Raw genomic sequence first — 13,845 nt, forward strand, 5'->3', positions numbered from 1 at the left:
GGCTCAGTGGTTAAGAGCACTCACTGAGTGCTCTTGCAGAGGACCCAGGTTCAGTTCCCAGCACCCACATGGTAGCTGTCATAGCCATCTGTATGTAACTCCAGTTCCAGGAGACCTGCTGATGTCTTCTGGCCTCCCCAGGCACTACACTTACATGGTATGCATACATGCAGGCCATCATTAAAAACTTTTAAAATCGGGCTGGAGAGATGGCTCAGCAGTTAAGAGCACTGTCTGCTCTTCCAGAGGTCCTGAGTTCAATTCCCAGCAACTGCATGGTGGCTCACACCCATCTATCCTGAGATCTGGTGCCCTCTTCTGGTGTGTAGGTGTACATGCATGCAGAACACTGTCTATGTAATAAATAAATAAATCTTTTTAAAAACTGGGGCTGGAGAGATGGCTCAGTGGTTAAGAGCACCACCTGCTCTTCCAGAGGTCCTGAGTTCAGTTCCCCAGCAACCATATGTGATCTGTATACATAATAATAAATAAATCTTTAAAAAAATATTTTTGGGAGGCGGGCATGGCTCAAGGCAGGGTTACTCTGAATAGCCCTGGCTGTTCTGGAACTTGCTCTGTAAACCAGGTTGGTATTGAATTCACCTGCCTCCTAACTGCTGGACTAAAGGTGTGCACTACCACCACTTAACAGCCTTTTTTGTTTGTTTGTTTGTTTGTTTGTTTGTTTGAGACAGAGTTTCACCATGTAGCCTTGGCTGTCCTGGACTTACTATGTAGACCAGGCTGGCCTCCAACCCACAGTGATCTGCCTGCCTCTGCCTCCCAAGTGCTGGGATTAAATGTATGTGGCACCACTCCCGGCTAAACTTTACAAATCTTAAAGAAAAAAAAAAATCTGGACAGTGGTGTTGCAGCCTTGAATCCCAGCACTTGGGAGGCAGAGGAAGGTGCATCCCTGAGTTCGGGACCAGCCTGGTCTACATAGTGAGCAAATTCCGGGAGGTACAGGCCTGTAATTGTAGATACTCTAGGGCCAGAGGCAGGAGGATCACCAATTCAAAACAACTTAGTGAGACACTGACTGACTGAGGAGAGTGGAGAAGAGAGATTCGCAGTGGTTGAAGGCTTAGGAGCCCTTGTTCACTCAGGCCGTGTGAGGGTTCTGCGCCAGAGCGGGAGTGAGAGGAGGCAGATGGGACGTGGCTGAGTATCAGAGTCCTGAAGGGTGAAGTGTGTCAGTTCGCTATTCTTTTTTTTTTTTTTTAAATGTACATTTGACATTTGCTATACATGAATATCTGTGAGGGGGCCGGAACCACTGAAACTTGAGTTACAGACAGTTGTGAGCTGCCATGTGGGTGCTGGGAATTGAACCTGGGTCCTCTAGAAGAGCAGCCAGTGCTCTTAGCCACTAAGCCATAAGCCATCTCTCCAGCCCCAGCTCGCTATTCTTTTTTTTTTTCTTTTTCTTTTTCAGCTCGCTATTCTTATAACTCTCTGTAGGCTCCAAGTATTTAAAGATGAAAACAGTGGACCGCCGGGCACGGCGGCTCACGCCTGGACCACACTAGAGAGGCTGGGGCAGGATTCCTTTGAGTTTGAGGCCTGCCTGAACTATAGAGTGAGATCCCGTTTGGCACTACCACCACCCCAAAATGGGAAAACTCTTGGAACCCCAGCCTGTCGGGAGGCCAGGCAGGGAGCGCGGAGACAGAGGCTGCAGTCCTCCCTGGAAGGAAGGGAAAGAGAGGAACAGGTGCCAGAGGGCCCGAGTGAGCCCGGGACTCCAGTGTCAGATGGAGGGCTAGCGTGCGGACGGACGGACGGACGGACGGACGGAGGGGAAACCTGACCCTGCAGGAAGTGAGAGAGTGGGAGTGAAAGTGTGTGGGCAGACCTGGGTGGAAGAGCTGGCTGCAGATTGGATCGAGGCCAACCATGGGAAGTCCCAGCTGCCCTGGGTGTGCAGCACGCAGGGAGGTGGGAGCCTCTGGGCTTCTTAGCTTTTGTTTTTGTTTTTCTGTTTTTTGTTTTTAATGGAAAAAGCAGGGAGCAGGGTGGGACTGCATTAGGGCTAGGCCCTTGGCTGCTGGAAGGTTAAGAAGCTGACAGCCCTCCAGGAAAGGGAGGTACAGATAAATATGGTAAATATAAGCTCAAGTCACCAGGCAGGGTTGGTGCGTGCCTGTGTGCGTCAGTGACAGCCACAACACATGCTTTGTACACTTCAAGGCTCAGGCAAGCCATAGGGCCTGAGAGCAGAGGGCCCAGGCAGCCAGGCTAGAACAGTTATCACAAGTTCAAGGTGTTCAGTGCCTACTGCAGGACACGTCCAGGCTTCCTTTGGGGGGCTCTTCTGCCAGAAAAGCCTGGGTAATTACCCCACCCCCCACCCCGCACACACACACTGAAGTCTCAAAGGATCAACGAAGGGTTTGTTTTTCTCTGTATACCTTGGAAACCTGCAGTGGGCAGGCCGTCCTGTGAGTGACTGAGGGAGGCAGAAGGGAGCCGGTGCATGGCTGCAGCAGTGGTCTGTCTGTTAGGTGTGTCTGTCTGTCTAGAGCCCGTCCTGACCCGTCCTCCCCACCCTTTGCCCACAGGTATGCCATCATGCCGACTGCCAGCAGCTGCACCACCGGGGGCCCCTCAACCTGTGTGAGGCCTGCGACAGCAAGTTCCACAACACCATGCATTATGATGGGCACGTTCGCTTTGACCTGCCCCCACAAGGTAAGCCCCCAGGACCCAGCCTGGCCTGGGAAGCTCCAAACTCCCTGCCTTGGTGGTAACAGCGCTTGGGGGTGGCTTTTGGAACCTTGGTGGGTCCCTGTGAGGAACAGGAGAATTGAATGCAAATCTGTAGATAAACCTGCCCACGCTGCCCACGCTGCCCACGCTGCCCACGCTGTCCCTGCTCCGGCCAGGTCAGCACAGAAGCCCCTTATTTCCCGATTTTTTTTTTGCCTACCCTTGTGGCCAGCAACTTTGAGGCAAACTCCCCTCCCTGCCGCTGCTGCCCTAGGAGAGCAGGTGTGGTGGCTCTCACGTTTGTAAGGAGCTTGGAGGAGGGATTTAGAAAGCCCTCTAGGGCGCTGGAGAGATGGCTCAGATGGTTAAGAGCATTGGCTGCTCTTCCAGAGGTCCTGAGTTCAATTTCCCAGCAACCATCTATAATGAGATCTGGTGCCCTTTTCTGATATGCGTGGTGGTGTCTGCTCTTCCAGAGGTCCTAAGTTCAATTCACAGAAACCACATGGTGGATCATGACCATCTATAGTGAGATCTGGTGCCCTCTTCTGGTGTGTGTATATATATATATATATATATATATAATTTATATGGCAGAACGCTGTATATGTCATAAATAGATAAATCTAGCTGTGTAGGGGCTAGCTCTGAAAGACCCGCAGAGCCATGATCACCTTTCCGGGTAAGAGAGGCAAACGGATCCTGGGACTTCAGGTGTTGTCAAGACAGAAGGGGAGGGTGCCTGCCTGGGACAGCCCCCGAGGCACGGCCTTCTTGCCCTCATACTATAGAGGTATCTAAGGCCACAGGTGTGTGTGTGTTCAGGGTGGGGCACCACCTGGGCATCATCACTGAGCCTATGGTCCTTTTGGGGTCTGGAGGGCGTAGATTACAATGAGGGATCCCATTCTTGGCAGATCAGTGGGGAGATCCAGGCGCTGTGGCTCTGCAGGAGGCCGTGTTTAAGGGATAAGGGTGGAGACCTGAAGGGGGAGGGGCAGGTTCACCATCCCTGCTCCCTTTCTCCAAAGGCTCTGTCCTGGCCCGGAATGTTTCCACGCGCTCCTGCCCCCCACGCACCAGCCCTGCTGCAGACCTGGAGGAAGACGAGGAAAGCTGTTTGGATGGAAAAGGGTAGGTGTGGTCCATGGGCAGAGCAGCCCCTGTAGGTTGGAGGCCAGGGACCACATGCTTCAGTGGCCTACTCCCGTGGACTGGTGGCTGACCCCCCTGCTAGCCAGCCTTGCTCTGCTTTCCACAGGAAACTGCCCCAGCTCAGGCCAACAGGCCTGGGTGGCGCCTATCTAAACTAGTTAACCGTTCTGTGTGACTCCAGTGTTGGCCACCAGGGGGCGGACAGCCCCACACAGGCCGCAGGTAGAATGCATCCAAGTGGCTTCGGCTTGATGAGGGGTGGCAGCCATCCCGCACTGGTGTGGACCCACCCACCAGCCCTCAGCAGCTGCTTCCCTACAGGGACCGGAAGAGCACAGGCCTAAAGATCTCCAAGAAGAAAGCAAGAAGGAGACACACGGATGTAAGGACGCAGGAGGGCTGACCACTTCAGGTCCCAAACCACGCCCACCCACCCCCTTTTCTTTCCCTGATCCTAGTCCCCCTGCGCTGAGCTCTAGGGCTGGGGGTGAGCACACCCCCTCCCTACAGGAACTTCTCAGGCAGGTGGGCTGGGGAGGTCTTCATCTGGACCACAGGGTGTGGCGGGGGGGGGGGGGGGGACATGATGGGTGACAGTGAAGCTAACAGACCCTCGTCCTCTCAGGACCCAAGCAAGGAGTGCTTCACCTTGAAGTTTGACCTGAATGTGGACATTGAGACGGAGATTGTGCCAGCCATGAAGAAGAAGTCACTCGGGTAAGGACGTGGGGAGCACAGATACAGCTGCATTGTCAGGGCGCTCAGTCTCTGCAGCTGTGTGTGTGCTCAAGCGAGAGCACGCGCGTTTAATGGTGTGTCGTATGTGTGCGTGTGTGAGTGCGTGAGTGCGTGTGTGTGTGTGTGTGTGTGTGTGTGTGTGTGTATCTGTGTGTGTGTTTGTGGGACAGGTGGGGTGAGCTCTTAAGCCTCAGAGTCTCACAGGGATTGTCGTGTGTGTGTGTGTGTGTGTGTGTGTGTGTGTGTGTATCTGTGTGTGTGTTTGTGGGACAGGTGGGGTGAGCTCTTAAGCCTCAGAGTCTCACAGGGATTGTCGTGTGTGTGTGTGTGTGTGTGTGTGTGTGTGTGTGTGTGTGCCCGCGCGCGCTCCCATGCATCTGTGCACTGCTCCTGTGGGCACTGTGTGGCTGACTGAAAGGGGCCTATAAAACTCTGGGGACAGGTGACAGGTGTCTGTGTACCTGTGAGTGATGCTGTGCATGCTCTTTTTTTTTTTTTTTTTTTTTGTAGTCAAGGAGGTGGCTGGAGCTATGTGGGTGGGTTGGGGAGCTATGTGATTGTCCCCCCTAAAACACATATTCCTTCCCGGGGTGCAGGGAGGTGCTGCTGCCTGTGTTCGAAAGGAAGGGCATTGCACTGGGCAAAGTGGACATCTACCTAGATCAATCCAACACACCCCTGTCCCTCACCTTTGAGGCCTACAGGTTTGGAGGACACTACCTGCGGGTCAAAGGTGAGCAGCGCAGCAGGATGCAGGGGCCAGCCATCTGGGCGAGGTGGCATCCTGGATCGGGAGCCCTTCGTGGGCTCCCATTGGCCACAGTCCTGAGCAGGCTCATTAACATACAGGTGTCTCTGCTGGGCGCTGGTGGCTGGGGTTGGCAGGGCGGAGCTCCCACGGAGGGTAACTCGGCCTAGACTCCCGAATCCTCCGGAGAGAGAGGGCTGGGGCCCCTATGTCTCCCAGACCTGGGCACTGAGGACTCCATGTACCCCAACATGCAACCCTAGCCAAGCCCGGGGACGAGGGCAAAGTGGAGCAGGGAGTGAAGGATTCCAAGTCCCTGAGTCTGCCTGTCCTGAGGCCCCCCCTGTCGGAGCGCGTCGACCCTCAGAGCCGCCGAGAGAACAGTCTGGACATCTTGGTGAGAAGGAGGGATTCTTTGTGTGGTGGTGGTGGGGGTGTTAGGGTGCCCCTCAAGGAAGAGTCATCCTGGGTTCTTCACCACTACGCTCTTGGGGCTTAGTCCCCACTTGTGCGGGGTGTGGTTGGCTGTGAGGACAGCGGCCTCCGTATGTGACTGCTCTAAGCTGACTGCGTTTGTCTCGAGTGCCCAGGCTGTGCTTCTCTGGGAGCAGGAAACGAGCACATTTGTGTTGGGAAGGGACAATATGTCACCTACTAGATGTGAGTGCTTCATGGGTGTGCCCCTTTTTTTATTTAAGTTTTTTGTTTGTTTTGTTTTTGCAAGACAGGGTTTCTCTGTGTAGCCTTGGCTGTCCTGGACGCTGCTTTGTAGACCAGGCTGGCCTGGAACTCATAGAGATCCATCTGCCTCTGCCTCCCAAATCCTGGGATTAAAGGTGTGTGCCACCATGCCCGGCTTAGCTCTTTTTTTTGTTTTCTCTTTCTCTTCTTTAATTTTTGAGCATTTAATTTTCTTTAATGCTTTGCCTGCATGAATATATGTGCCACATACGTGCAGTGCCTTTGGAGGCTATAACAGAGCCTCAGATGGAACTGGTGTCATTTAGACAGTTGTGAGTCCCATGTCAATGATGGAAACCAAACCCTGGTCCTCTGCTAGAGCAGCCAGTGCCCTTTGCTCTTGCTCATAACCACTGAGCCATCTCTCCAGCCCCAATGGGACTATTTGAAATTCTGTTTGTGGGTGGCACTGTGTGTGTGTGTGTGTGTGTGTATCTCTTGAGTTCTTCCTGCTTGTAGCCAGGTGGCCTGGCGCAGTAGTCCAGTTGAGCCTGTGTGGACCCTTGGGTCTCAGGGGAGGTGGTGCTCTGGGTCAAGGATGCAGAAACTCTTTTGCATGCTCGGTTGATCTGTGGTTCTGGAGACCCCTGGTGTGGAGCTGTGGGGCTGGTGGGAACCGCACTTGACCGTACCTGTTCCTCCCTGGTCAGGCCCCTGGCCGCCGTCGCAAGAACATGTCTGAGTTCCTGGGAGAGGCCAGCATCCCTGGGCAGGAGCCCCTCACGCCTTCCAGCTGTTCTCTGCCTGTTGGCAGCAGCGGGGGCACCAGCAGCGGGGGCAGCGAGAGCTGGAAGAACCGGGCAGCCAGTCGCTTCAGCGGTTTCTTCAGCTCTAGCCCCAGCACCGGTGCCTTCAGTCGGGTATGTGGCCCTATGGGCTCGGGGCAAGAGCCCTGGTCCCAGCCCTGGCCCCAGCCCTGGCCTTGGCTCTGCCCCTACCCCCCTGTCCTGCCCTGACCCTGGCCCTTGCCCTGGGTCTCCTTCCAGGAAGTGGACAAGATGGACCAGCTGGAGAGCAAGCTCCACGCCTACAGCCTCTTCGGGCTACCCCGTATGCCCCGGAGGCTGCGCTTTGACCAGGACTCCTGGGAGGAGGAAGGAGAGGATGATGAAGAGGATGAAGACAGCAGGAGCCTGAGGCTGGAGGACAGCTGGACGGAGCTCATTGACGGGCATGAGGTGGGTGTGGCTGTTTTAGGTAGAGGCCTACTGCAGCAGTGGCGTTATTATCTGGGATCTCAGACTGTCACAATCCACATGCTGGGGAGGGCTGTCCGTCCCCCCCCCCCAGATCTCCCTGTTCCTAACAAGCAAATGGGGAGGTTGCATGCGGGTTGCTTGTTCTTCCCCCCCACACATCCTAGGCTACCGGCTGACCTGCTCTGCCCTCCCTCTAGAAGCTGACCCGGCGGCAGTGCCACCAACAGGAGGCAGTGTGGGAACTCCTGCACACAGAGGTCTCCTACATCCGGAAACTGCGCGTCATCACCAACGTGAGTTGTGAGACGGAAGCCTCAGCTAAGTTGGGCCTTTGCCTGTCAGCGGTTGACTGCAGGAAGAGTCAAACAAGGGCAGCACCTGGGGAGGAGCTCGTCCCTACAGGTGCCTGGGCGGGGCCTTCAGGCTTCTTGGCTGGGTGAAGCTGATTTAACAACCTGGTGAAGCCTCCGTTGCTCAACGGCTATTTCTGAACACCTGCTGTGTGTCAGGTTCCCAGGATCGGCCACCCTGGGCGGGACAGAATGGATAGGCACTTAAGGGATTCAACTGGGCTTCCTGGAGGCTGAACCAGGCCAGAGGTGACCCAGAGCATGCCCGGTGTGCCGAGAAGCCATTCTCCCCAGCTCTCCTCCTGGTGGGACCAGTCAGGGTGACCATGGGTGGGTTGGAGCAGAGCCTTCCCCGAAGGGAGTAACGAAGAGTCTGGGTAGGACCTCAGGGCCGGGACACGACCCCCACATGTCCCTGCTGCAGCGTCCCCTCCCCCTACAGCTGTTCCTGTGCTGCCTTCTTAACCTGCAAGAGTCGGGGCTCCTGTGTGAGGTGCGACCTGGCCTGGGGCGGCGGCGGGGGAGGTACTAGGAAAGAGGCGGGGCCTTGGCTGGGGGGGAGGGAGAAGGGAAGGTGTAAGATGCCTGTCCCGGGGCGGCGGGCGGCGGGGGAGGTACCAGGGGCTTGGGCGGGGCTAGCCTGGAGGAGAGGGTGGGCGGGGGCGGAGCCGACCGGCTGCTCTGTTCGCCCAGGTGGAGGCTGAGCGCTTGTTCAGCAACATCCCTGAGATCGCGCGGCTGCACCGCGGGCTGTGGGGCAGCGTGATGGTGCCGGTGCTGCAGAAGGCGCGGCGGACGCGGGCGCTGCTGCAGCCGGGGGACTTTCTCAAAGGCTTCAAGATGGTACGGGCAGGGACGCGGAGAAACCCTCATGGGTGTGGTAGATCTTGTCTGCCCATCCGTTCCCTGCTGGGGTGGTACCGGAAGCCCCCGGGACCCCTGGAATCCGGATGTAACTGGTAGCATCGTTTGTCCCTGGCCAGTTCGGCTCACTCTTCAAGCCGTACATCCGATACTGTATGGAGGAGGAGGGCTGCATGGAGTACATGCGCGGCCTGCTGCGTGACAACGACCTGTTCCGCGCGTATGTCACGGTGAGGGCCTGGAGCTTTGGGGTACAGGAACTTAGGCACAGCTGGGAAGGCCGGGCCTGGGCGGGGGGGGGGGGGAGCCGGTGAGGTTAGACCTGAGCTCCGCCCCACCCCTACAGTGGGCGGAGAAACACCAGCAGTGCCAGCGGCTGAAGCTGAGCGACATGCTAGCCAAGCCCCACCAGCGGCTCACCAAATACCCACTGCTGCTCAAGTCAGTCCTGAGGAAGACAGATGAGCCCCGCGCCAAGGAAGCCGTCATCACCATGGTAACCTGGACGGGCTGCAAGAGCGTCCTAGGCTCCGCCTCTTCCCCCCGATCCTGGCCCTGAACCCCTTCGCCTTTCCTCAGATCGGCTCTGTGGAACACTTCATACACCATGTGAACACGTGCATGCGGCAGCGCCAGGAGCGCCAGCGGCTGGCAGGGGTGGTGAGCCGCATCGATGCCTACGAGGTGGTGGAGGGCAGCAACGACGAGGTGGATAAGGTGCGCACTGAGTCTCTGGGGGCCTTCTGGAAGCACGGGGTTGTCAGCGCTCACTTGGGGGCCCCCCCCCGACCTCTCTGATATGTGCACCCCTTTCCAAAGCTCTTAAAGGAGTTTCTACACCTGGACCTGACAGCACCCATGCTTGGCGCCTCCCCTGAAGAGACTCGACAGCTGCTGCTGGAGGGGAGCTTGAGAATGAAAGAAGGGAAGGACAGCAAGGTGACCGTAGGCCCAGCCCACACCCGGAGCCCCTGTCCCCACACTTTTACCCTGTAGGTCTTCTGTCCTTCCTGGGCTGAGTTAGTGGATCCTGGCTGCCTGGTTAGTTCTGGCGAATACCCTGGTTCGCTTTCCGTTGATGTGATTAAATCCCCGCACTCAATCATTTGGGTAGGAACCCAGAGGGCATCAGAGCCCATTACAGACGGTTGTGAGCCACCATGTGGTGCTGGGGATTGAACTCAGGGACCTCTGGAAGAGCAGCCAGTGCTCGCTTATTTATTGATTTATTTAAGATTTATTTATTTTGTGTGTGCCTGCCCACCAGGAGAGGGCACCAGATCTCATTATAGATGACCGTGAGCCACCATGTGGTTATCGGAAATTCAGCTCAGGACCTTTGGAAGACAGCAGTTAGTGCTCTTAACCTCTGAGCCATCTCCTCAGCCTCTCTCTCTCTTCCTTCTCCCTTTCTTAAAAACTTAGTTTTATTTAATTAATTAATTTATTTTAGGTTTTTCAAGACAGGGTTTCTCTGTGTTAGCTTTGGCTGGCCTGGACTCACTCTGGCCTTGAACTCAGAGTGATGCACCTGCCTTTGTCTCCCGAAGTGCTGGGGCGCCCAGCCTTCTTCCTTTTCCTTTTATGGTGGATTGAGCCCAGGTCCTCAGGAGTGCTAAACAGACCTGCTAGTGTGGTGCCACACTCCTAGCATGCTTTTCTCTTCTCCATTATTTGTTTTAAAATAGGGTTTCTCTCTCTCTCTCTCTCTCTCTCTCTCTCTCTCTCTCTCTCTATCTCTATCTCTCTCTCTCCTCTCTCTCTCATGGTTGAGGCTGGCCTTTGATCCATTTTGTTGTTGTTTTGAGACAAGGCTTCACTATGTAACCTTGGGTGGCCTGGGACTCCCTGTGTAGACCAGACTGGTCTCAGACTCAGAATTCTCTGCCTCCCAAGTGCTTAGAGTACAGGTGTAGGACAGCCTACCTAACCACTTATTTGTTTTGTTTTTCTCTCCTGAGACAGGGTTCCTCTGTGTAACCCTGGCTATCTGGGAAGTGGACCTCCAATTCAGAGATCCACCTGCCTCTGCCTCCCAAGTACTGGGATTAAAGGTGTGCACCACCACCACCCAGCTCACTGTTTTGTTGTATTTTTGTTTTTGTTTTGACGTACTGTGATTGAGATAAATCATAAATATGTATGTCTTTTTTTTTCCCGTTATTTATTTTTTAGGCAGAGTCTCACTATGTAGCTCTGATGACCTTGAATTCACAGGGATCTGCGTGCCTCTGCCACCATGTAGCTCATAAATATGTATCTCTTATTTAAAAAAAAAATCATCTCAGAGGCAGGTGGATTGTTATGAGTAAGAGGCCAGCCTGGTCCGCAGAGTGAGCCTAGGACAGCCAAGGCTACACAGAGAAACCCTGTCTTAGAAAAACAAAAAACAAAAAACCAATCACCTTTTAATTTTGAGGCTCAGGGCCAGAGAGATGGCTCAGTGACCAAGAGCACTCACTGCTCTTTCAAAGGTCCTGAGTTCAATTCCCAGCACCCACGTGGCAGCTCACAAGGGTCTGATGCTGTCTCCTGATGTGCATGCAGACAAAGTATCCATATACATAAACTATATAAATAAAATGCACTTCATTAAAAACAACTTATGGCTTGTGACTTGATAAGAAGGGAGAAGGTACCTGGCAGAGAGTGCGTTCCTGGGGTCCACGGGGCTCAGACGGTAAAGGCAGGTGCCTTTTAGTGAAGATCAAGGCACAGTCTGTTGATCTGAGTTTGGTCCCGGGGTGGAAGGAGAGAACTGACCGATCCTGCGTGCCCCACAGATGCACACTGTGGCTGGAGCTGGAGAGATTGCTGAGTAGTTACGAGCACTTCCTGGCTTCATTCCCACCGTCTGCGTGGTGCCTCCTAACCAACTCTAGTTCCACAGGGTCCCTCAGGCACCAGGCGTCCACACGGAACACACACAGAACAATGAAGGTTAAAAAAAAAACTTCAACTGGGCTTACTCAGGTCTACAAAGCGAGTCCAGGACAGCCAAGGCTACACGGGGGAAAATAAAGCTTCCAAGTAAAACACAGATCTTTACAAACAAAACCACAGAGGTTCGCAGCAAACCCCGGGCTCCTGTCCATGCCCCTGCCACCCCTGCTTCCCACCACAGATGGATGTGTACTGCTTCCTGTTCACTGATCTGTTCGTGGTGACCAAGGCCGTGAAGAAAGCAGAGAGGACGAAGGTCATCCGGCCACCACTGCTGGTGGACAAGATCGTGTGCCGGGAGCTTCGGGACCCTGGTGAGGAATTCTGGGCCCCTGCTCCTGGTCTTGAGGGCTGCCGTAGGCAGGGGCCAATGCTGAGCCGGCATTTCCATGACCAGGTTCCTTCCTGCTCATCTACCTGAATGAATTCCACAGTGCCGTGGGGGCCTACACGTTTCAGGCCAGCAGCCAGGCCTTGTGCCGGAGCTGGATGGACAGTATATACAACGCACAGGTGAGACCGGAGTGATGCCGGGGGTGGGGTGGGGGCGGGGTGCAGGGCTAATAGGGTCTGCTGCTCACAGCTCATCCTGCGTCTGTGCCCACCCAACCTGCAGAACCAACTGCAGCAGCTGCGTGCACAGCTGTGTGCACAGGAGCAGCCAGGCAGCCAGCACCTGCAGAGCCTGGAAGAGGAGGAGGACGAGCAGGAGGAGGAAGAGGAGGGTGAGGAGAGCAGCACCTCGGCTGCCAGCTCCCCCACCATCCTTCGAAAGAGCAGCAACAGCCTCGCCTCGCAGCAGCGCAGGTATGTTTACCCATGACTTCATGGTAAGCCTGGGCCTCCTGCCTGTGACACCAGCACCTGACAGCTGAGGCAGGAAGATTACCTCAAGTTTTTGGCCAGCCTGGGCAACAAAGTGAGACAAGAGAGGCAGGCAGGCAGATGTATAATCTACCCAGCAAGCTAAGGAACATAGCCATGATCCTAGCACTTGGCGAGGGGGAGGTAGGAGGATTGCCAAAAGTTTGAAGCACGTGTGGTCTTTGTAGTGAGTTCCAGGACTACACAGCCAGACCAGGTCACACACAGAAACATTCACCAGGGCCCATCGGAACAAGTACCCCAGGGCAGGACACAGGGATAACACCCTCTGAATACTGTCATGTTGTGAACCCAGTGGGAGTTCACAGCTCTGGCTCCTACTAGAGTCCAGGCGTGGAGGCCAGTTCTCAACGTGATCCACTACATGTGGTTGCCTGCAGCCTGTCTTAGGTGGGTGGGGGAGGGAGAGGGTCCTGATATCTGTGGCTGCAGGAACAGGAAGGTCTGAGCTCCTAGGGCTCCGGGCTGTTGAGGGTTTTGGGTATCTTCCGGCTGGCTGACTCTCCTTCTGGCTCCCACAGTGCCTCTGATGGCTCCACTGAGACCCTGGCCATGGTCGTGGTAGAGCCCGGGGAGACCCTGTCGTCCCCAGAGTTTGACCCTGGTCCCTTCGGCTCCCAGTCGGACGAGACCTCTCTTAGCAACACTGCTTCATCCGTCACGCCCACCAGCGAGCTGCTGCCCCTGGGCCCTGTGGACGGCCGCTCCTGCTCTATGGATTCTGCCTATGGCACCCTGTCCCCTACTTCTCTGCAAGACTTTGTGGCTCCACCCCCTGTGGTCGAGCCGGTGCCCCTGCCTCAGCCCCTAGAGTTATCAAAGACCCCTTCGCCCCCGCCCTCGCCCCGCCTCCGCCGCCGCACTCCTGTCCAGCTGCTCCCTCGGCTGCCCCGCCTGCTCAAGTCCAAATCTGAGGCTAGCCTCCTACAGCTGCTGTCAGGAAGTGCCACCCGAATAGTGTCCCCAACTCCTAGTCGCAGCTTGTCTGAACTGTGCCTGATCACTGTGGCCCCTGGTGTTAGGACTCGGAGCTCCCTTCAGGAAGGCGGGCCTGCCTGGAATTGCCCAGGGGCCTGCGGCCATGGCCCTGAGTTGTCAGAACCTGAGAGCAGAGCCAGCCGCTTGACCTGGGGGCCTGCGGATTCTGCCAGCAGGGGATGCAGAGAAATGCCTTCTGGAGCTGCTCCCAGGGTACAGCCTGAGCCTGCCCCTCCCCCAGGGATCTCTGCTCAACATAGGAAGCTGACCCTGGCCCAGCTCTATCGGATCAGGACCACCCTGCTGCTCAACTCCACGCTCACTGCCTCGTGAGTGGCCCAGCTCGGGGAGGGACAGATGGCTCTGTGACATAGCCATGACCGCAAGCGTCAGTGGTTGGGGATGGAGCGTGAGGGGGGCCTTAGACCAGTGTCAGGTGGAGGTATCTGTGGCAGGCAGCAGTAAGGGGGACAGGACCACCATGGCGAGAGGGGAGGCTAACTAGAACCATTTTGTGAACCGCATCAAC

At 55.7% G+C, this 13,845-nt stretch overlaps 1 protein-coding gene across 5 annotated transcripts in view; it reads left to right on the forward strand.

Annotated features, from left to right (window-relative positions):
- PLEKHG5 (pleckstrin homology and RhoGEF domain containing G5) overlaps nucleotides 1–13,845 on the forward strand; it is a 28,446-nt gene that overhangs the window by 13,984 nt on the left and 617 nt on the right. For all 5 annotated transcript variants that reach the window (XM_084786862.1, XM_084786863.1, XM_084786864.1 and 2 more), the window contains 19 exons: nucleotides 2,568–2,697; nucleotides 3,747–3,849; nucleotides 4,192–4,252; nucleotides 4,496–4,587; nucleotides 5,205–5,341; nucleotides 5,620–5,753; nucleotides 6,748–6,957; nucleotides 7,084–7,275; nucleotides 7,494–7,589; nucleotides 8,089–8,139; nucleotides 8,340–8,489; nucleotides 8,630–8,740; nucleotides 8,857–9,006; nucleotides 9,090–9,227; nucleotides 9,330–9,449; nucleotides 11,635–11,767; nucleotides 11,851–11,966; nucleotides 12,070–12,260; nucleotides 12,860–13,645. In XM_084786862.1, the coding sequence (XP_084642988.1) occupies nucleotides 2,568–2,697; nucleotides 3,747–3,849; nucleotides 4,192–4,252; nucleotides 4,496–4,587; nucleotides 5,205–5,341; nucleotides 5,620–5,753; nucleotides 6,748–6,957; nucleotides 7,084–7,275; nucleotides 7,494–7,589; nucleotides 8,089–8,139; nucleotides 8,340–8,489; nucleotides 8,630–8,740; nucleotides 8,857–9,006; nucleotides 9,090–9,227; nucleotides 9,330–9,449; nucleotides 11,635–11,767; nucleotides 11,851–11,966; nucleotides 12,070–12,260; nucleotides 12,860–13,645 (3,101 nt within the window). The remainder of the gene's footprint in view (nucleotides 1–2,567; nucleotides 2,698–3,746; nucleotides 3,850–4,191; nucleotides 4,253–4,495; nucleotides 4,588–5,204; nucleotides 5,342–5,619; nucleotides 5,754–6,747; nucleotides 6,958–7,083; nucleotides 7,276–7,493; nucleotides 7,590–8,088; nucleotides 8,140–8,339; nucleotides 8,490–8,629; nucleotides 8,741–8,856; nucleotides 9,007–9,089; nucleotides 9,228–9,329; nucleotides 9,450–11,634; nucleotides 11,768–11,850; nucleotides 11,967–12,069; nucleotides 12,261–12,859; nucleotides 13,646–13,845) is intronic.

Source organism: Acomys minous, assembly GCF_964271855.1.
Source record: "Acomys minous genome assembly, chromosome: 6".
Lineage (NCBI taxonomy): Eukaryota > Metazoa > Chordata > Mammalia > Rodentia > Muridae > Acomys > Acomys minous.